Genomic DNA, 23750 nt, shown 5'->3' on the forward strand with positions numbered 1-23750 from the left:
GCAGAAGTACAGCCTTACAACTGTTGTTTAGACTTTTCAAATTATAAAAACGTTTCAAAAAAGGAATATACTACAATTAGCACAGAAGAAGAGTTTTAATCGAGTAATGTCTACATCAGCTGAAATATTCGGAAATAGAGAAAATTTTATCATTTTGTAAAACTAAGATAGAACATACAAAGGATAGAATTAAGGCAATACTGCAATTAAAGGAAAAAGATTTAGGGGAGCATCACGTTGTCGAGGACATTGTCGATGGCGATGAGGAGGTAGAGAAGAGAAGAAGAAGAAGAAACTGCTCGGGCATTGGGATGTGTTGCCGCTGGCATTGGTAGCAGTCTCGAGATAGCCGTCGGCTGGCTTCCTCACCGGCTCGGGCGATTTATTCGGGGATTCCTAGGTGGCCGAAGTGGCGAGCGAGCGACTCGGCGACGTCGACGGGAACCGGCGAGGAAAATCGTCTCGCATACGTAATCCGATTGCTTCCCCTTTAAAGCCGATAATTCGAGGGTTGGTCGAGCGAAAGTCGCGGGGCAGTCTCGAAGGTCCTGGAGGTCAGTGCACAGTTCTCTCCCCTTTCTCCCCCGGAACAGATTTCTCCCTCCTCCCCTGATCGCGTTTCCCTTTCTGACCGTTGTCTCTTCTTCTTTCTCTCGCCGTCCTATGTCAGCTCAGCTCGTTGGTGCTATTTTCGCGCGAGTGTGTTGTGCAAGTGTCGAACGTTAACGTTAAGCTGGCGATTCCGATGTAGAGCTCATTCGATAGGTCAAGCCATCATCTTTCGGTCCGTCCGCTCTGGTGATATCGTCATCTTATTCTGTCCAACTCACCCTGCGCTCCTGACCAAATGTATATATTCTACTGTGAACGGTTTTTATATATATATATATATATATATATATATATATATATATATAATATTAATAAATTTGTGTTCATATACAAGAAAAGTAAATCATTAAATCATGAATCTGGATGCCGTCGATAATTATGATCTTTTTCTAGTTATAATCAATATAATTACATTTAATTAAATTTTAATCAATGCTACAGATATTATAAACATACGGAAACAGTCTATATGTCTTTACATGTGGCGACAGTTGGAGATTTACATAATTGGTAACTGACGTCACTTATAGAAATTTCTTTATCATTAAATACTACATTAACATTGTACTCTATTTGTCGGACTGTCCGTTCTGTTTTGAAATGACAGATATAAAATATACTGACATTCTGCCATGCGGAAGCATGGCACGTTGCTTGTAGTGAATTTCGTGATAGTTTTCCTGGTCGAGTCATCTCGAAGACGTACAAGCAGATATTTCGCTTGAGCGAGACAGATACAGATTAATAAACGTGTCTAATAGTTACAATCTGGAATCTGGTGTCACTGCCGACTAAACGTCTGTTTATGTCGGTTCCAATTTCCAAAATATATTATCGCGCTAAGTAATTTCGAATAGCTCATTCTAGCTAGAGCAACTTATGTTTCATATTAGATGTGTTTTAATCAAAGAGATAATATAATGTAAATTCTATTGATTAAAAACTATAATATACATGAGATTTTTTGAACTCTAATTTTTATTACTTCTTGTAGCGATGATTATTAATTCATTCTCGAAAATAAATTAATCGCTTCATAAATTACGAGCTGATTATTTGCTATATACAAAAATATATTTTTGTAATTCTTTTCTAATTAAAATAATATTATATATAAACATATATTATATATAAACATTTGCAAAATATGTTTAATTAAATTCCGAGAAAAAAGAGGATAAATTTTTCTCGCGAATAAAACAATGAGATAATCCCAACGAGCCAAATAGCATAAAATTTTTGGCCAAATGAAATTCTGCATAACCCTAGTCGTGCTCAAGGTGCTTCATAAAATAGCTGCACTATTTTCCTGGCACGGTTTCCCAGAGTCAAGCATCTAGTGAATCAAACCGTAGGAAGGCCAAGTTTTTAGTTTTGTGTAAACAGAATTATACATATGCGTTGACACTTTAGAAATTTGCGCATAGATTTCATTTCGTAAAATATATAAACCAAATTCAGTTTAATTGCATCGTCCAAATAGGACAACAAAAAAGCGGATGTAATTAATTATTTTTGCTATGTAATTTCAAGCTAATGAATATATTATTTTGTAAAGTTTGACAATTTTTTCGGCTTTTATCCAATTTTTCGTAGTAATTATTTTATATCAAAGAGATTATAATAATTTTATCAATTTCCAAATATTTATTTTTTTTTATATATATATATTTTTTATATTTTTTTAATAAAAATTATTCGACAAATTTATTTATTAGAAAGTAGCTATGTATCTTTCATCTTTAATCAAATACTGCCAGGAGCAATCGTATAAACCGCCAATCTTTGAACGCGATGTACATTCGAGAAAGAGTCTTCTTTTTCTATGATAGCTCTGGGGCCATGTGTTTAATATGACTCATGTGTTTTCTATTAATATAAAGCATATATTTCCATTATACACAGTAAAAATATCTTAGAAGATTAGATTAATTCACAATTCGTTGCATTAACAAATGATTAAAAAGTGTGTGGGATAATATATATAATCATATAATATTATACATCATTTTTGTGTAAATTTAATGTAAAATTTTGCAATTTAATATAAAAATACAGTACAACAACAGATATGACGCGAGATACGTATTTAGAAAATCGAATATTAAAATTATGATACGTACGTTGCAATTTTTTTTAAAGATGAATCATCTCACAATCGACCCCACAATTCAGTGAGATCTCGATAATGCGAAAGTCGAATAGCGGAAGTGACCCGATTAACATCGAAACAGAAGAAAATGCGGTCAACACCGCGACGAGCCGACGGAGTCAGCCAATCGCGACGAACGACTGTGACTGTCGCGTGTCGGAAATAGATCTCGAATCTCTCAAACCAAAGGTTGATCTACTGAGACGACTTACTTTAATCATCCAGGCATTACACACTGATTGGTTCTGATAATTAAATAATAAATTACTTAACAATAGAACAAAAGTGCAAATTATCATGTAACAATTTCTCGCTTCGAAGAAAAGAAGAAATTTCTTCTATCTTTTTTCTTTTTATATATTTTCTGTACTTTTAATTCTTATTTATAATTTTAAGGATAGATTGATTTAATTATTTATTGATTTGATTATATTTAAATTATTTTAAAATTTCGTGATGTTGTTAAATCACAAAAAATAAACGATTGGAAATGGAAGAAGTTCACTACGATATGTTCTATTTAATAAAATAATGTTCTTTATTTCTTCTGTTGCATTATCATTTATATGAGACAAATAGAGATGTTGACAATGCTTTCTCAATGATTTAGAAATATTTTATTTTGTCTATAAATTATAGTCAATCTATATGGTTGACTTCTAGTTGGCAACAATCGCAAGTTTCATTATATTCTTCATTTTAAATGCGGATATAAACAGATACTTGACAGTGCGATTGATGATAACTTTATAAGATTTCTGTAGATTTCTGTAGAAATTTGCTGTTTTCTTGACTCTCTAATGTGGCTAAGTTACCAACTGCTCGAAAGAGAGAGCTGTGAGAACTTGCAACTTTCTTGAATTTATCTGGAAAACATTTTACGTTCATAAATTTTAAATATTGCGATAACATATTAATATTTCTTTAAATACATAAATAAAATGATTCATTTTTTGATAAGTAATAGTATAACAAGTTTATTGTTTTATATGAATATAAATTTGTTATTAGAACAATAATATGTATATGTAGCTATACATATTTGTTATGTATCTTGTGCAATAATATATTGCAATTAAAATAAAAACGTAAAACTAATTTAGTTGAATCTTTAAAACTATGTTAGCCTTTGTTTATATCTGTTTCAGAATAATAATGTAACATTGAACACACAACTATGGCATTCAATTCACGTATGAGTACCACATCCAAAAGAAAAAAAGGTATATTATATTTGTTTAACTGTTTATAAAACTTGTTATAAAAATGCAATAGTTCATTGCTTTACATTTTTTTATACATTTTGTTCGTTATACTGTCCGTGCAGAATTTTCATTGGAATTATCTCGTACCATCATCGGCGGAACCAGAATTCAACGAGAAGTAACCGAAGAAGTCGTACGCTTAACAAACAGAGTGAGTATCGATCACAAAAGATTTATTTTTCTCAACTATGCTTTATTATATTCTCTGTATTTAAAATAAAACAGTACATATTTTATGATGTTAAAAAAACATCGATATTCAGTTTACGTGGCAGGAAATGCTTATACGATACATTATAATTTAAATATCTGGAACTGAAACAAATAACATTTATCTCCGTGAGTGATGCATTTGATGGACTATCTCGTAAAACATATAAATGCTAAAGGTCTTTGAATAACTGCCCAAAAATGCAATTAATAATACGCGTGTCTAAATATTAGCGCACCGAAGCTATGTCTAAGTATTAACGCTGGTGAAGCTATATCTTCACACTTCTATATACACAGTAAATGAAGATATATGTAAAAATTTATATTATATTCATTATCGACTAAATTTTATATATTCAAATTTAAAAATATATTTCATTAAATAATAAAGAGATGATATATAAAAGTATATACTTGGAGTTTTCCGATAACGAGTTCCATTCAGCACACCCGGTTGACATGTCCTTGACAGCAACAATCTTTTTTGACACGTCGCGTCGGTTTCTTTGGAAAAATCTAGGAACTATTGTGATCGAGGGGAGACCAAAGACGGGGTACATGACAGAGGTAGATGGAATACCTGATTCGCTGCCAAAAGCCGTAGTTACACACACGCCATTAGATTTCGAACACTCCCGCAATACGGGAGTGTGTCTTTCGTCTTCACGTGCTATTTTTTTCTTTTTATCCATTGCTTTTTTGCTTGGCGGTCTTTTTAAGATTGTTTTCTTTTTTGATGCATACAAGAGATGTGTTATATGGATTCATGTTTCCCGAAGTCAAAATATCTTCTCCATTCTAATAGATTTGACTTAAAATTAATTAATCGTATTATTGCTTCGCGTATAATAATTGCACGATTATTATTATTGCATCATATGTTTTATCATTGCGTTTATAAACAATGAATAGAGACTATTTTCACTTGCTCTGTTTTTATATCTCTCGTCCGATTAAACTTAGTACATATTATCATCTTGTTAAAATATTTCTAAAAAGGTAGATGAGAAAATGAACTATTTTTAATGCAGATTGAGGACAAAGTCCGAAGGGTTTATAACGGATAATTGCCCGGTGTTGGTGATTTTTATTCTCAATCTATTTTTGACCACCTTTCACGCCGTGCAACTTCAACAACACCCAGATGCGTTTATCGGTCGTCAGTGAATTATACGAGCAGTCGCGAATTCCGCCCGCAAAATGCACGCGTCTGGCGCCTCATCGTCATCATCCAATGGGATTTTCCGAAGTCATTATTTTAAGAGAAATAAAAGATAAGAACAGGAAATAATTTAATTCATTGATAAAATATTAACTGCTTCAATTGTTATGATTAACTTCTCTTGTCTAGTTTTTGCTATTATCTTTTACATCTTTATATTTTTGTTTTAATATCGTCTCCAAAGTAATTACAGTTATTTATTTAACTTTTTGCGCATATATGAATGGTTTTACTTCTCTTTTCCGGAGTTTTAAGTTCAATGTTTCGTCGAAGATGCATCATGCATCATGATAAAATGTTCTATTATAAATTAATATTGGCCTTGCCACCGTCGGTCCGTCCAACATGGTTCTCTCTAGGAAGCTAACAGTCGTCATAAATCAGCGCGAACGACCGCAGAACAAAACGTTGAAGTAGCTTCGGTCCATTAAGCTGCGTGTGGAAAATTGCTCGCTCGGCTATAAAAATATGCAAATGTGTTTCGAATGCTCGCACGTGATTTTTCCCTCGTCTGCTGGCGCACTGGCACCAATCGAACGTTTAAGTTTAACGCCGTCGCTCGTTCTCATCGTTTTTCATTGTAAAGCTTTACCACATCCATCCTGTCTGACATTGCCAACAATGCGTCCGCGTATTTGTTTATGAGGGTCTTAATCAACCAGAGCAAATCGCCTCTTGCGTTTTTTAAACCAACATTGTGTCAAGAATCTTACAGTTTATCACCCGGACTCGCGCCCACTCGCTGGAAATATTTAAACTACACTCTACTCGATATATCGACATATATTGTTGATTAGTTATTACTATTCGATACTATTAGATACTATTACTATTCGATACTATTAGAAGATTACCAAAAGAAGTATTAATTTAAACTTATCCATTAAATTTCTAACAAGGATATGAAATTCTAAATTACGTTAGAGAAATGTAAAAAGAATACGCTTCGAATAATCAAATGTGTAGTATAACTGTATAAGAAAATTATTAATTTTACTTTGATAAGATATGTTCCGTTGCTATGCAAAAGACATTATTCCGGAAATCTGTGGCAAACCCTACTGTTTTTTTCGCGACGCGAAGAACTTCCACGTGCAAAACTTCCAAGCGCCGAAAACCGAATGGTGTGGACCATACACGACTTCACGGAGATCTGGGTCCGTGTACTCCGTTCTAAAGATGTATTGGAGAAGTGTAAGAAGGGTAGGCTATTTCTGGTCGTGGGAGCCAAGAGAGAGACTCGCCGTGCAAACGGCTCTTAGCCACTTCGTACGCCGAGAGTAGTCTCGCTTTCGCCGCGTATCGCCGATATACACCTTTCGGGAAGACCGCATCTCGCAAAAAACCGAACGATGTGATCAGTATAGTGAGAATGAAAATGCTTCGCTTAGTGACCGGAATAAACGAGATTCTACGGGGGCTACGATAAATTAACGGAAATTATGAAGAATCGATCGTGTACCTGAAATCCGATCGAACTGAAATGAAAATTGAATGACATCAAACACACCAACGGGAATAAGTAATTTTCGTATAAGAGGAAACAATAAGAAGCGAATAATTTTTCATTTCGGATAAAGAAACAAGATGGATCAAAATTTATTAAAAATTAATGTCTAAAGAGAAGCGTTTGAAAAAATTTTTCACTTCGCGAGATTGCTGTGAAGAAGTCAAAGAAATTTTTATATAAATATCAAAAACATATGATTAATTGCTTTTTTACAAAATTTAATATAATATTATATTATTTTTAAGAATTAATGTTAAATTGCTTGCGTCGATATAAATGTGCAGCACGAATAAGTGAACTAATGTATAAAAATGAGAAATAAAGACTGCAATTCGTAATGACATATATAATATATTTCTCTTATGACTATAAATATCAAAAGTAAAATGTGAATCTTTTAATATAATGCCAGTTTACAAACGACGCGTGCGAGATATTAAGCAATCAAAAGTGAAATGTCAAATGGTTAAATTAAGAAAAGAAAGAGAATAAATAACATTGAACAGACGTAAGCTGAAGCAGTAAGATAAATTTTTTTTTTTTATAAGCGGAAATACATTAAAACATAATCAATTTTTTAAGTGAAAGACTTATAACAAGAAGTATTAATACGCTGTGGTTTAAATAAAATATACTATCCAAAAAAGAAAAAAAAAAGGAGCCAGAATCGTGTAGATAAATCGACAAAGACATCGAAGCGAAACTTGATGAACGATATCGCGGCGAGGGCGAGACGGCGACATGTGCGAATTGATTGAGGACGCAAAGTCGTGATTCCCATCGTCGGGACGCCAAGTTTCGAGTCGATGTCCATTTGTTCACGTCCGGCACAACGATTTCGTTGACGGTTCGCGGGCGTTATTGAATTTTAATTCCTGAAGAAGGAAGTGTTCGATCTTTTTTCCGGAGAGTCCCGTTTAAACGCGAGCTTTCATATCGCGCTTCTAAAACGAATGATTCATCTAATTCATTGAACTTATCATGTGTTCGTGTCCAGTCCAATGCGGACCACGCAAAATTTCAAAAGCTCGACAGGTCAATCACGTATAATTGATTTTGCTTTAACTCCCTTCTAAGATCATTGAAGATATTAAAAATCTCGTGCTATCGTCGGAAGAACACAGAAGAATTGAAGAGAAATGTAATCATGATATGTTCAATACAAGTAATTCCTCGTCCATCTTTATAATCGATCTTGAAGCTCATGTGACAACGTTTATAATCGGAAATGTCGAAGTATTACTAATGATCTCATCAAGTGTCGAATAGTTATTTCGGAAGAAGACAATGTCCTTCTGCAGGATCACGGGTAAAAGTCGAGGTCTTCCCAGGCCAAATTATTTTCCGCTGCTGCCACCCATAAGTCCGGCAGATGCGAAACGATTCTGTCGCATCACCGGCAAGTCCTACGGCCTGCCGACCCATCATTACATTCCGGTGCTGTTGGGCGCGCACGCCCACGACAAGTCGAAATGTAAGATTACGACCAAATCATCGGGCCTTGGTCCGCATCACTATACCGCCGGTTTGATCGTTGGTGAAAAGAAGAAGCATGTGGTGCTCAAAGACTATCGCTACGTCTTTCCGATCCTGGAGGGTGAGGGTGAGCAACAGCGTACTTTGCGAGAGCTTTTGAATGCGAAACAGACCCCGATCGAGGAAGCGGAAAAATTTGTGTACACGGTGGAGGAGCGAAGATGCAGTCTCGTGTTCCCGGCGAAGTTGGAAGCCGCCGTCAGGGACGGAGACGTCAAGGATGTAATGCTCTCGCGAGATTGCGACACCGTTTTGTTGAGACTAAAACAGGGCAAGAATGTATCTGTGGATTTTAAGAATTTGGAGAATTTCGAAAATCTTTATGATGGCATGGGACCACGAGAGGAAGTGCTGAAGGAACGAGAGAGATTAGAGGCTGAGGCTAAAAAACGGAAGAGAAAAAAGCAGACCGTACTAAATTATGCAAAAAAATTTTTCGAGGAAAAAGAGAAGGCGGCTGACGAAGAAGAACTCCAACGTACTAAGCAGCTTAAACTAAGAAGTATCAAAGAAGAGATCAAGGAGGAAATGATGGAAGATTGGAAGCATGTGAATGCAGAACAGGCGAGATTGAAATCTGTTGACATCATGAATATTTCGAACGTTCTCAAAGATGCAGGAAAGTCGGTTTCCAACATGTTAGACTGGAACACATTTCAAAGTAATGCGAAGAAACCATCCGGCGTATCAGTGATTGAAAAAATTCCGGTAGCCGTAACTGCCGAGCCACAAATCATAGATCATGAACCAATCTTATACGCTAGTTCTATATCGGAGTCCGTGGGTGGTTTTGAAGCAATCGCGATCGCAAAGCCGCTGACACCTTTAATCGCGAAACCAGATGTTACGTTGCAAAATGCGATTCGAAGTATCTCACAGGGTGATCTCGAGGATAACGCGAACGTGACGGATAAATTTTTGCAGGCTGGAGAACAAGCGTTAAAATGCTTGCCGAGAATAGAGGAAGTATCTGAATTGGTACGAAATTTACCTACCGGCAAAAAGACTACGATGCATAATGTTAAAGGTCTCAAGTTGGATATTAAATCGGCTGAAAGATTTGTTGCAGGCCAGACAGTGCACACACCTTCCGGCGCTATTTTCGTGCCTGGTCAAACTCTGCAGACTCCTCAAGGTTCCACTTTCGTTCCTGGATTAACTCTTAACACGCCTGATGGTCCGCTTCTAGTTCCTGGACAGATCGTCATCGTGAGCGAGTCGGATGGTGCAAAAACGCCGGTTTTTGTGGCTGGACAAACCTTGATGACAGAACGAGGCGAATGTTTCGTACAAGGCCAGACGTTCCATACAAGCGAGGGAAGCAAATTCGTTGAAGGTCAGACCGTTCTGACGGAGGAGGGCCCAAAATTTGTAGCCGGTCAAGTGGTAAGGGATGGAACTTTCATCGCGGGTCAAACTGTGATCACTCCGGACGGAGTACGTTTTATGGCTGGTCAATCCGTCACGGATTATCGCGGCGAACCGGTCTTCGTGCCAGGACAAAATGTGCGAATTGACGGCAATTACGAATTCGTACCAGGCCAGTGCGTTGAATCACCAAACGGCGAACCCAAGTTTGTTCCTGGACAGACTCTGCTAACAACGGAAGGTCCGCAGTTTGTTCCAGGCCAGTATGTAACCACGAAATTAGGTGAGAAACATTTTGTTCCTGGCATTGCTAGAGAAACGGAGGATGCCTTGACGTTCGTATCAGGAATGACACTGGACACACCCAAGGGTCAGAAATTTGTTGAGGGTCAAGTGCTGAAGACGCCGGAAGGTGCTGTATTCTGTCCGGGACGAACTATCATCACTGAGAAAGGTTTCGAATTTATTGCAGCGAGCAAATTTGACGAGGTAATTTTTCAAGATGCCGGTCCCGTTGGCATTCCTGTGGATCCGAAGACTGCAAGTGCGGTATCAGCTCTTCAGCAGCGCGAAATTTTCGGTCACATGGTACAGACAGAAAAGGGTATCGAGTTCTTCCCAGAGAATGCGAGAAACTTACCGGAGGGCAGAAGAATCGTGCCCGGTCAGTTGGTCTCTGGCGACAAAGACGGTCCACGTTTCGTTCCAGGTGTCATGACGGAAGATGGCTTCTTGCCTGGTCAAATAGTCATAACGGAGAAGGGGGAGGAGTTCGTCCCAGGTCAGGTGATCGATACGAGTAGCGGGCCGAAATTTGTGCCCGGCCAGATAGTGGAGACTCGGACTGGACCCAAATTTGTACCTGGTCAAACGATAGATACGCCCGATGGACCACGTTTCGTGCCGGGTCAAATTGTCGATACTAAAGTGGGGCCGACATTTATTCCTGGTCAAGTAATTTACACGGAAGAAGAGGGATCCAGATTCGTACCAGGACAAGTGGTAGACACGCCGAATGGTCCTAGATTCGTGCCGGGTCGCGTGGTGGAGGCTGGTGAGATGGGTGTGACCTTTGTACCAGGTCAAATCGTGCAGACGGAAGAAGGGCCCTGTTTCGTCGCTCCCGATCTTATCGATACTCCCGAAGGTGAGCTGGAATTTTCCGTGCAGGGTTTCGAAGTTACTCCCGAGGAGCTGCAATTGCTGCGGCCGCAACATTTGCATTACAATCCGCGATTTCGCCATCGCGGCGAGACTAGCGTGGACGCTAAGATGCTGCGCGAATTTTCCGAGGCAGGATTACCGGTGGGACGGAAAGTCGCGACAAGTCTACCAACGGTGGATGTGGACATAGATCCAAAAGCGGTAGCTTTAGAACAGGCTCTCGCTGTAGCGACGACAAAATTAAGTCTACAAGGTGGTACGGCCGTGAAACTGGCACAAGTTATGTCAACGATTGCACAATTAGCGAAAAACATTATTCTGCAACAGAAGCAACAACAGAATTCAGATATTGCAAATGCGGTAACATTAACAAACGGCAATCAATCGTCTGTTACTGAAACCGAAGAAAAAAGAACAAACAATGAAAACGATAACGGATCATTTCGAAATATAATAAGAGCGGCTATAACAGCAGCTGTCGCGACGATATCAGACGATCAACAGGCAACAACAAATAATAGCAATTCTCAAGATTTTGTCTATTCTTCTATTAGTGAATCGTTCGACGTGCTGTTGCATCAGAATGATGTCGATCGATCAGTGGATGAAATTTTAAAAATCCTTCTGATTCCGCAGAATCGCAGTTCTCTTTGTCAAAGCGTGCTCTCGGAATTATTAGAGACCAAAAACAGCAAGGTAAATATACTCAAGTCGACTGTGAGTCCTGGCCAGTCATTGCGGAGGGACGCCGTGCTCGAGAAGCTATCGTTGGTTCTCGAGGAGGAACACGGCATGGATTTGATCGGACCGGCCTTCCGAATCGTCTCGAAGAATGATCCCGAGCTAGTGTCGCTCGTTTTGGAGAACGTATCGCGACATGTGGCGGAAGTAGCAACCGAGAAGGAAGCCGCGGAAACGGTCTACAAAGCGATTGTCGAAGCAGTCCGAGAATCAAGCGAGATTCGCGTGAAAGAGTTGCTAAACGTCGAAGGTCCGGATGTTCGCGAGATGCTCCTTCAGGCAGTAGGTTTGGCACGTGCCTTGGGAATGTCCGACACGGCGAATAGCCTACTGGCGGTGATCAGCGATGAGAGATCTACCCGAGCGTTGGCAAATGACCGGGTGACTATGGACGTGTTGAGAAGATTGGCAATTATGAGAAAACTCGCGGAAGAACGACCGCCCTTCATGAATGCTCTTGGACAGTTATGCAGTGATCCCGAATTGGCTAGAGCAGATCCGCGATTACGAACCCTCGTTAGAGAGAGTGCCGCACTCATGATCGTACCCGAAGAAACTCCGTTGCTATCGTCGGCCGATGTTCCAACCGCATTACTACACGCTAACAATAGCCTAGCGATGGAAGAGTTCCTGCTAAGGAGGAGTCATAAGCGATCGGCGATCTTCATGATCTTGAAACAGGGTATGCAGGCGGTCGTGCCTAGAGAAGCTTCCAGATCAGTGTTGACCGGTGAGGTCGCCTATACTGTTCTCGACGAGGATGGTATACATCACTTCGAACCGTTGCACGTGTTCTCGGCGCTCAGACTAAATCGTCCGACCGCTCATCGGTTCTCCATGTACTGTTGTCCGGTGGCAAAGGAGGTGGACATTGACGGCGAGGTCATGTCCACCACCTTCACTGGCACAACCTCGATTTCCAGCAGTTTGGACGGTTCTGCTAATGGCAGTTCCAACAAACAAGAAAACAATGGTATCGCAACATTATCAAGATCTGAACAATCGGCCGCTTTTTATTCAGTCAGCAGAGAAAACACGCCGAGCCTGAAGAGATTAAATAACGCTCGACAATGGGACAGTTTCGACCGGGTAATGTATGAGGAAGACTAAACTATGACTATATTTGTTAACATTTGTTTTCTCATCGAAATCGTATTTTATTTCGCAACAACGTTTTAATTTATAAAATATATCTTTCTATTCTCCATTCTCTATTTTTATCTTTTCAAGGTGCACTTGAGAAAAAGTCAGGTATATAAACTTTTCGTTTCTATTTATGCCGTATCGTATTTTTGTTGCAGGGATCCTCGGAAAATTATGTCGTCGTGAAGGACTACGCAGCGGACACCGATGGATTCACCGTGAACGTCGGCGACATCGTCGAGGCCATCGAGCACGACAACGTTTCGGCAAAGTAAGCAATTTTTAGTTCAAGGATATAATTTAAAAAGAAAAGAAAACAGAAGAGAGGGAGGTAGCTTTTCGACGTATACATTGTCATCGTGCTGCCTTTCGTATCGTACGTGTACACGTGGGTGGTGGCGGTTTCGTGGTGGATAAAATCTAAAGATAGTCCGCACGACTCATCGCTTCACACGCGCGTTTCGTTCACGCAGAGCGCGTCGACGTGACCGAGACGCGCGCGATAACGATTGTCCAGGCTGTTTGCCATCAATACCGGAGATGTCGGCGTACACGCGGAAGCGATAGCCGAGAGATCGTATCGGACGAGCGCATTTATGGCCGACAGGTGCATTTCGCCGCTAATGCTGGCGTCGGCCTCCTCGCAAGAGCGAGCACAGATAATATCGGATCTTAAAGGCGGCTACTGTTTGTACGCGTAACCGCGATTGAAATTGCATACTCTTGTCTTTACAAAACAGCCGACCGCTCGGCTTCCCGACGCAATCGTGAAGAGAAACCCGCGGGTTTCGATCGAGTTAAAACCGGATATCGAGTATCGTGATGGGTGACGAGGATCATTGTCCCGCGAGTAAGACACGCTTGGGTTTCTGCTTGCACACCCGCCTGCGGTGTGCTATTTTTACGCATGGTGGTTTCATTCGGCGTTCGGCGTGTCTGATACGTATTACGTAGAAATTTGTGAATACCTTGACAGACGGAAAATTTGCGCGAAATTTACAGTCGCGTAAAGATCTCACGGTAGCGATCTCGGTGCTTATGCAAGAAAATTGGCTTCCGCGCTTCTACAACACGAGAGAATAATTCTCGAATGACCGGGAATAAAAGTCTCGCAGAACTGCTCCTAAATCGCATCGAGTCTTTTGGAATGAAGTAATATAACGGCGGAGTAAGAACCGCGCTAATCGTGAAAGCTATGCTTTGCGGTTACACATCGTAAAATTAGCATAGCACATGGCTTTTAGCTACATCCGCAAAATTAACAAGTTGGAATGGCACCTTGCGAAATATAATCTGCAAATATCATTCTCATCCTACTACAATGCTTGCGAAACATCCGCTTTGCACGTTAAAGGCTCACTCATTGTGATACGACTGACACTGATAACAAATAACAAGAGTTTTGATAAAGAAATATACTAAAGCTTTTAACAAATGTGTAACATTTAGAGAAAGACAAGTCTTTCTTTTTTCAACAAATTTCTTACGTCCGTACGAGCGGACAGATCTCTGTAGCGGATGTTTCGCGTTGTTGTAGGAAAGCGAGATTGGACCCCGACCTGGAGGTCGAAGTCGGCGATATCTTGGACAATTCGGCTGCTAAGCACAAGCTTTCAATTCGACCACGTCGAAATCATGCGGATCCGCGAGCTCGAAGCCCGAGCAATTATTCAGATTCGAGCCTTCAAAGGTAAGGCGTCGAGATCAAGTTATAGTTCATTTATCTTTTTCTCTTCAGAAAATGGTCCGATAATGCAACAGTAGAAGCCAGAATTGCGTTTAATATTCGCTAATTTTATCAGAAGCATAAATTAACTCTTTGACGTGCAATATTTTATTCCGCTTTCGTAACAAAGAACCTACTGAAAATAGAATAATGAAACTACAATATTAAATTTTAACTCATGAAGAATACATCACCGTCGATTTCCTGTTGTTATTCCGTTAAACTAACAATTGTCGTCATCGTTAAAATCCCATCGACATCTTTAGCCTGATATGATGTAAACAATAACGATTTCGATAAATTAAAAAATAATATTTAAAAATTGAATATAAATAAGATCAATTTCAACAATAATAAATAATTTGATGGAGTATTGTAAGAAATATTCTTTAAAAATTTTTTTATTACAAATAAATATATTGAAATATGATGCACAGGAAATATATTTTGCAATTCAAAAATAGAAGATAAAAATATTTGCATATAAATGTGTGAATCATCGTTTCGTAAAAGTTGTTATGACTTTAGCTAAAAATATAAAGCATCTGTCAATCAATTATTATAAAGTTTAATGTTTGAATAATACTGAAACGTATACTTTTCCTAAACTTTTTTGCTGTTATGGAAGCACTGTTTAACAGAATAGCCAAGTGAATTCTTACGAATTTAAAGTAGCACGTATGCATCTTGCATTTACGACAGATGAGACAAAAGCGGCCCGTTGTAACGTAGCCGCATTGAGAGCAAATTTGGACTTGCGTAGTTCCGAAATAAATTCAGCACTGCTGAATTATGACGACGCTAATGAAGATTAAGCATTTATAAACGTCTAGGGCAATAATATCTCGCGCGATCGTATCTCTGCGTGATTGGCGGTCCGCCAGAGTGTCAGTAAAACTGATAGTGCATAACATACTGCCGAAGGAAACCTTCGAATGTCGAAGAATCGCCATATTAAGGAAATATCGCACGTTTTGTAAAAATCCAACATATTTTATAGTTGCTAAAATCTTGTTAAATTAATTCGATGCAATATGTTTCATTACTGTTAAAGCTTATTAAAACTTGTGACGCTAAAATATAGTATTTCTTTATATTCATAAAAATGGAAATGTTACGTGACAACAAAGTTTCTATGTAGCAATTCGAGCATGTTCGCCAGCAGTTTTTGCGTTCTGTGAATGGACGATGACTTCGATGGCACGAAGCCTTAGTCATTCTGCATAAATATAACTGCGCGACTCCTACGCTTTCGAATGTCTATCTATATCATTCCTTTCGATAACATCCGATCGCATCTCGTCTAATTGTTGGATGAATCTTAACCGAAATAATACCGGCATAGAAAATAAGATTTGTAGAACGAGTATCTTCAAAGAATGAGCTTTTAAAAAATTTTTTTTAATGCCGACAACACACAGATTATTAGAAATAATTAATATGATTTTTCGTAAGACATGTTTTTAGAATATCTGTAATTTTAAGAAGATACAAATATTTCACAAAAAAGTTTTTCTTTTATATTATATAGATTCTTTTCTAATGAAATTTGTTGTTTTGTAGGATATATGTTCGTACATCCGACGGAAGGCAGGGATGGTTACCAATGTCCATTTTAATGCAAACGGCGCTTAGCGAAGAGACTTCGTCGATGAGTCGGCCAGAAGATTCTCATTATCGACGAGAGTACGTACTACTTAACTTTTTAAATGTGTTTTTAATATTTTTATTTAGAATTAAATTTTTTCAATTCTCTTAAAATTTTTTCAATTCTCTTTGTTTGTTTGTAGGGCTGTCGTAAAAGAGTTAATTGAGACGGAGGAAGAATTCGGCAGAGACATTCAACTCGTTGTCGAACGATATCTGAAGCCCCTTGACAATCCTGGTGTTCCACGAGCCGTACGAGACAATAAAGAAGTTATTTTCACTAATTTGAAGCAAATAGCTGATTTTCACAACACGTATGTATTTACAACAGCATGTGATAAAAAAACAAAACACGTGAGAAAAATGAAAAATGCGACACTGTCAGACAAGCATTCATGGATACATTACATAGTATCAAGTCGAATATCTTACATACATATACATATTTTCTCTAATTAATTTTTATCGGCTTCAGGGAAAAAATTAAGAATGATAGACGTTTATTGCCACATCTAATTTCACGAAATATATTAAATACTGCAAATTTTATTTTCCCTATCATAGACTTTATATATTTATAGTAAAAGTCTATGAAAGTTATATTCTATTATTTATCTAAATGTTTTATTAATTAATTACAAAATAAATATAAATACTTTATTTTGTTATTCATAAGTACAATACTATTACATCGAAGAAACACATGCACATTGAATTAAGAAAAATATCGTTTATCTTACATTTGTAAATCACATTTAATTTTTTATTTTAATATGTATTATTATTGGTAATCAGCAAAGATTGTTACACAATCATCATCTGTACCATACACAATTACATATACAATTTTCTCCACACATTATTCTTTCACTTATAGCGGATATACGATGATAAAGCGTGAGTTCATCGTCAAAATGTATTTTGTGTGGTAGTGTGCTTCTTCGTAAAATGTGAATTCGTGCCCCCGAAAATTAATCTATAATCTATAATCTACATCAACATTATTGCTTTTAGAAATTTGATTATAATGCCCTTTTATGATTTAGTGTAAGATATAATTTTACATGTAACAAATCAAACATTACTATAAAAGCCGCATAAGCTTGAAGTATATACAGATGTCTCTAATCTCATTATAGAGAAAATTGTTGTATTACTCACGATGTGCAACAGAAAATTTAATTTTGTATTAATTACATTACTAACTCGACCGATGTTAATTCATTAGCGTTCATTGATTTTGTTGTTTTAATCTGAGATTCAATCAGATTCTAATTTCTTTTCCATAAGACCCATAAAAGATCTGTTTCCACAAGCACATTATATATTAGTAAATAATACTGACTATGTTATGGCAACCAAAATATGTCACATTTTTGGGACTACGTATCATTCCTAAATGAAGAGCGTCACACGCTAAAGATGACGCAGACTTCCATTTCGTAGCATGTTAGGCGTGGTGTGACTTTGGCATGATAATTAATTCCGGCCTTACTTAGATCGTTCGGCAGGGTGTTGATCGAGGGCGTCAAGTACTATGCGGATCAACCACGTATGCTTGGCAAAACTTTCTTGAGATTAGTAAGTAATACATATTGTCAATAATTTTTATTAGTACAATAATTATATCAACGTTTGCATTAGTTGAAATAATTACTTCCTTATTATATCCATCATTATTTATTAATTGTATTCTTTATGTAAGATAAAGTAGAGCGAAATGTTTCTTGAGAATCACATTTGTGAAAATATACAAAGTATAAAGTAAGAGTTTCTGAAAGCAAACACTGTCGAAAAATAAATTTCACGTCACAACGCCAAACGCAGCTGACGTTTGAATCGAATTGTTGACTATAACAAAATGTCATTCCAGGAAAGAGACTTTGACAAGCACGTGGCGTACTGTAGAGATGAACCTGCTGCACAGGAATTTCTTCAGACAAACGACGAAGTACGCGAATATTTTGAGGCAAGTTTTATTATTATAATTGCAAAAATTTACTTTTTACTAACTTATAATTGAGAACGTCGCTCTTAATTAAAAATTAATTATTGAACTTTGATTGACGAAATTGAAACGTAAGATTTAGTTTCCAAATTAAATTGAATTAGTGCCTACATTAAAATGAAATTATTGTGAACTTAAACATGCGAATTATAACATATTGGCATCAATAATGTGTCAATTAAATTTCAATTAAAAATCATAACGAGCTAATATTCCACTTTTTTAAATTATTTTAATTCAAAGATATATTTATTTGCATTCAGATGTAAAAATCATAATTATGATATGCTAACTATATACGAGTACTTATAAATATTAAGTATTGAAAACATAAATAATGAAAAAAATAATAGAATACAAAAATAAATATAAATTAAAAATTATTATATATTAAAATATGTGTAGCATATAAATATTCTTTTATGCCAACACAATGTGCGCATTACGAGCTTTCATCGTGATTCCATCGTAATTCGATTACTGCGATAGTATAGATTGGAGAAAATGATGTAATTATATAACACGCGGGGGATATATGTGGGCGTGTGTCCAGCCCTCAAAATAGCTGAGTTTATTCTTAACAGACGCAACATCTTTCGTTCCTCTTACCTACAACTGATAGTATCAAGACGCGTGTTATTAAAAAAAAAAAAATTATTTGCCAAGGTCCCGTAAACGTCGTGAATAATATCACATAACACGACTAATTATACGACACTGCAACATCATAGAAAAGAACATTTTCCGTTAAACATATTTTGTTACAAATATACATAAATATCTATTTTAAAATCTACATTCATAATTTACAGGTCTTGAGACGCGAAGAAACTTCCCTTTGACATTACGTTATGTGTTAGGACGGTCACGAGATTAGTCTTGCTTTCAATGAATCTCTTCTTTTCTAAAAAATTATTTAAAGAAGATATATTCCAGATTTTTATCATCTTTCATCTACGTATTTTTATGCGCTCTTTACGTCCATCTGTTGAAGGAAAAATAGGAGAAAAGAGGATTCAAGTTCCTCGACTGCTGTGTAAAAGATGGAATGGATCTCGGGACCGGGTGTATCGATGATCTGCGTAATCCTCTTGTTGTTTTCGTGCATGGTCAGTCGCACACGAAACCGTCCGGCGTCTAAGTATAGCCGTTGCCGTATTGGTCTTCCGAGTGTGTTGCGGCAGCGGCTGCGAGCGCCCAAAGATTCCTCCTCAGTGCCGTGGACCACTGACCACCACACCGTGCGTGTGTGAAAATCTTCGCGCAGAGTCCAGAGAGAATCCGATCTGCGTCTTCTGGACGCAGTCCGTCTGCGAGCACCCTTCGCGACGACCGTCACTTCGACCGATAGCGATCTCTCAGGGTGTTCTCTTCTCATTCAAGGTGCGCGTTTGAGGATAGCTCGCGTACGCTGTAAACGTTTTTTCTCCAAACGATCGCTACTTTCCGCTACCAAAAGTCGCGAGGCGCGTCGCGATGCGCTCGCGATACGTCAATCGCGCGCTGCGGGGGTGACACGCACCCGCGTTTGCATGCAAAATCCAGTCACACGTCCAAAAATACATGTGTTCACGCCAGATCTTCCTCCCCCCCCCCCCCCCGGTGTCGAATTACGTTGTCGGCAAATTCGTTCGTTGCGGCGCGAGAATCATCGTTAAAATACCTCGGTCTCGCTTAGTCTCCGAGAGCGCGCTGTGATTTATTGTTTTTCAAACATTTTTTCTTACCGACGTAATCGTTCTACTTTCTGTAATCATTCTAATTGCGCATCATCATGTCTCCTGGGAAAGATTTCCCATTAACATTTGTCTCTTCAAAAATATGAAAATATCAATACTTTAGTGCGAGAGATTTTAAGCTTGTGAATATTACATTTATCATAAAAAGACTGTAAGTGAAACGTGGTTTCAATCTGAGATCAAGATAGATAAGATCTGGATAGATAAGAGTAATAAAGAAATTTTTAAGAATTTTGGTAAAAAATATCATTAATATAATTTAATATAAAAAATTTATTATATATAAATTTTACACAAAAATTGTGTGTTCTATCTGTGTCACAATATTGACAAAACTGGACATTTTAATTATTGGTGCTATCGCTTCGTTTCTTGCAGGAGTTGAGCCAGACTCTAGGTGACGACAAGAGCATATCGGAACATTTGAAACTCCCGATACAACGTATAAACGACTATCAGCTCCTGTTAAAGGTATGTAAAAAAATAACGTTTTACTTTTATTTCACCATAAAATGTCATAGAGGTCCGTCTCATTATTTTATTACGCAAAGTATTCACGACGTAAGAAATACATCGTTAATTTGTCAAGTTTAAAAGACGTTTTCAAAGAGAATTATTTTCAAATGTGAATAATATAGGAACATATACTTGACGCCTTTTTTTAACCGATGAAATCAGATGTAACAAGACAATCCCAGACAACTCAGTGTGCGGATATACAGCACGACCTATATTTCCACTTGAATTTTATTGCGTCAGACGGAAATAGCGCGGCGCTAAAGCGTTTTCCACTTTGCCTTGAAATCGTGTCTCCTCGACATAATTACCAGCCATTCACTCGAAATAAGTATTACAGATTAACAAGACAATTGTTCATATCATTCTATTATTTCTTTATCATATAAAAACTCGATATTTCCCACTAATATTTGCCTTTTAAAAATATAAAATTAATTTAACAGATATATTTTTATTTGTATTTAATTTCTATTGTAATTATAAAGGAATTATTCTGAATTTAATAAATTGCATGTCAAGATTTTTCAATTATTGCTTCAATATTTGTCGCGATATCTGCCTAAGCCAAGTAGATTAATTTTATTAGCAACCGGGCCAGGTGCCCGGGAACATGAAATAACACGGCGGCAACTTTTATTAAAGTATAAGCAAGAAAGATTCGCAGTTAATAGCTTTTGGCCTTACATTGTTGATACCATTGCTGCGAATTGCCGCCGCGTTAATGATTATGTATTTTAAAATAAACATGGTAAACATTAGCCAGAGGTCTGAAATAATATCGTAGTTAATTATTACTTTGTCAACATCAACAAGTTGGTTAAATTTAGCCCAAGTAAATATAATCGTACATTCTCCGTTAAGAAATCTTTTCCGGCTGTTGATGATTAAAAATTCTCTCTAGTTTTTTTTAAAAATATAAAATATCTATATAATCAAATCTTTTTGGGATTATATGCATTGAAAAGACATTGTCGAATTTGTCGAAGAATGTATTTTGATAAATATGTGCACTTTATTTAAAAAACGACGCTATTCGTTTCGCGTTTGTATTTGTACGAATGTGTAGGCGTTGTACGAATTTAGCGAGCTAAAAATGTATTCGTCCACGTAGTAGATTATCTATCCAGTCACGATTTAGCTCTATCTCGAAAAATTCTGTGCAAAAACACGAGACAGGTGCAAGCGTGGAAAATTGCGAAGGTAATAATCGTATCGAAGATACAAGTTAATTCAGTTCAAGGGTAAGAGTTATGATGTTGCGCAAAATTCTTATTTTTCATGCGATCTTAGGCGGATTAAGGGAAATCTCGTTTCAATTTATTTCACAAAAATATATATATAAATGTTCAATACATAATAAAATTAACGAATGCATATTTTTTGCAGGAGCTGGTGAAGTATTCGACTCGATTAGGCGAAAACTGCGACGACTTACAAAAGGCATTAGAGTTGATGCTAGGAATCCCTCATAGGGCAACCGACAATAAATTTATAAGTAATATCGAAGGGTACAAAGGGAACATTCACAAACTTGGTAGATTACTCACGCATGTGCGTATAAAAATTAAAAAAACCTGAAGGAAAAATAATTAAGAGAAAATAATTAAGAGAAATAATTAAGAGAAATTTGTTTTAATATCTGTTATTTTTTTGTGCCGATTAAAGATACATAAAAAAATCATTTAAAGTATTTATAAGGTATTAAGCTTCTTATTAAATAAAGATTGCATTACTCAGGAATGGTACACAGTTATCGATAAGGAAGGAAAAAACAAGGAAAGATATTTGTTCTTGTTTAAAGCACGAATTCTTATCTGCAAAGTCAGACGGATATCAGAAGATAGATCGGTTTTCATCCTAAAGGATATTATTCGAGTAAGAAAGAAATAAAATGACATTGTGACATTTGTGATTACAGCATACAAGTAATGCAATAAACTCGATCATTTTATTTTAGTTACCAGAAGTAGAAGTAAAAGATCATCCCGATGATATACGATCTTTCGAATTACACAATCCGGCTGCACCCAATTACCCCATCACTTTAGTAGCTCACAAGGATCCCGTGAAAGCTTACTGGCTCAAAGAAATCCGTCAGTACGCCAGTGATTTGGTTGCTCTCGCCGAACACGCAGCGGACGATCTTCAAGTGACCGAAGAAATATCGGAAAGTAAAGAAGAAGTGAAGAGCGATGAGAAACCGGTGCCAGTGAAAATCGAACCAGCACAGGCAAATCCAGAATCACCTAAAGCTCAGGCTAATCCGGGTCTACCAAAGACTGACACAACTAAGGACTCCACGAAAGTTGTTGAGAAGAGAAAGGATTCCGTGGGCACAACCGATACATCGGAGGTAAAGAAGACCAAGATCGAAGAAACAGAAGCAGACATGTCTCGAAGATATTCCTCAAGTCGATACAGTGCCTCTTCGAAAGTGGTGGAAGGTGAGAGTTGATAAAATTGTAAGATTGTATTAATGTCGGCAGAAATCTTTCGTTGTAATTCGGTGTCGCATGCGGAAGCTCGTTATAGTTAGCGATGTAAATCGATGTTGCGCCAAATGTATGTCATAGTTGCAAGTCGCTTATTATGTTTTACATTTACTTGTTAAATTGAAGAATGAATTTTAGTTCGTAGAAAAATTTTTTTGGAGTTATCACTTTCGGCAGAATTAAAACGCTGATAAATACTGCACCTTGAGTATAGTATCCAGAAATAAAAATAAGTTCTCCAATTTGAATTTTAAAAAAGGTATTATATCAAGTAGTAAGATAGTTTCCAACTAATACGTCTGTAGAATATTCATCGATATCGAGCAGTCGTAATGGCGTATCTTCATACATGGAATCTGCGGCGTCTGCCATCGAGACGAGAATGTCTTCCTCATCGCAAGGGATGGGTCAAATATCAGAAACTACGACGTCCTACGAGACTACGATCGCTGGTGATGCCGCCATGGACTCGAATATTGAAAGCAGATCTGCTAAAGTCACTCTTGGCACCGACGCTGGCAAACCGGTGTTTATCAAGACGATAGAAGGTTGCAATGTAGAACGTAAGTATGCGACTTAAACTTTTCATCAATTACGGTTACATAATTGCCGATTAATAATTCAGGGCATACAAAAGTGGCATTAGATGATCGCTAGAAATAATACGTACATTCCTCTCTCCGTTGATCACAA

At 37.4% G+C, this 23750-nt stretch overlaps 1 protein-coding gene and 2 long non-coding RNA genes across 10 annotated transcripts in view; 2 read left to right on the forward strand and 1 right to left on the reverse strand.

Annotated features, from left to right (window-relative positions):
• Positions 1 to 76: 76 nt before the first annotated feature.
• Positions 77 to 3130, reverse strand: LOC148937015 (uncharacterized). Its single transcript, XR_016138798.1, has 2 exons — positions 2736 to 3130; positions 77 to 839 (listed from the first exon to the last, which is right to left on the reverse strand). It is a non-coding gene; the product is annotated as an uncharacterized LOC148937015 (long non-coding RNA).
• On the forward strand, positions 413 to 5639 carry LOC148937016 (uncharacterized). 2 transcript variants are annotated; one of them, XR_016138796.1, is made up of 4 exons: positions 413 to 554; positions 3913 to 3987; positions 4092 to 4180; positions 5274 to 5639. It is a non-coding gene; the product is annotated as an uncharacterized LOC148937016 (long non-coding RNA). The 2 variants fall into 2 exon arrangements; XR_016138795.1 differs by lacking the exon at positions 5274 to 5639 and adding an exon at positions 4293 to 4651.
• Positions 5640 to 6706: 1067 nt separating this feature from the next.
• Positions 6707 to 23750, forward strand: part of Obsc (Obscurin) — a 35176-nt gene continuing 18132 nt past the window's right edge. For 4 of the 7 annotated variants that reach the window (XM_011646250.3, XM_089074900.1, XM_089074901.1 and 1 more), the window contains exons 1-12: positions 6707 to 12872; positions 13085 to 13197; positions 14464 to 14616; positions 16216 to 16338; positions 16443 to 16613; positions 17799 to 17880; positions 18173 to 18268; positions 20425 to 20517; positions 21952 to 22116; positions 22303 to 22440; positions 22523 to 23009; positions 23363 to 23620. In XM_011646250.3, coding sequence (XP_011644552.2) covers positions 8262 to 12872; positions 13085 to 13197; positions 14464 to 14616; positions 16216 to 16338; positions 16443 to 16613; positions 17799 to 17880; positions 18173 to 18268; positions 20425 to 20517; positions 21952 to 22116; positions 22303 to 22440; positions 22523 to 23009; positions 23363 to 23620 — 6490 coding nt within the window. In that variant the 5' untranslated portion in view covers positions 6707 to 8261. The remainder of the gene's footprint in view (positions 12873 to 13084; positions 13198 to 14463; positions 14617 to 16215; positions 16339 to 16442; positions 16614 to 17798; positions 17881 to 18172; positions 18269 to 20424; positions 20518 to 21951; positions 22117 to 22302; positions 22441 to 22522; positions 23010 to 23362; positions 23621 to 23750) is intronic. The other 3 variants (XM_089074895.1, XM_089074899.1, XM_089074898.1) reach the window with 3 other exon arrangements.

The sequence above is a fragment of the Pogonomyrmex barbatus genome, unplaced genomic scaffold, assembly GCF_055798465.1.
Source record: "Pogonomyrmex barbatus isolate J1 unplaced genomic scaffold, ASM5579846v1 scaffold18, whole genome shotgun sequence".
NCBI lineage: Eukaryota > Metazoa > Arthropoda > Insecta > Hymenoptera > Formicidae > Pogonomyrmex > Pogonomyrmex barbatus.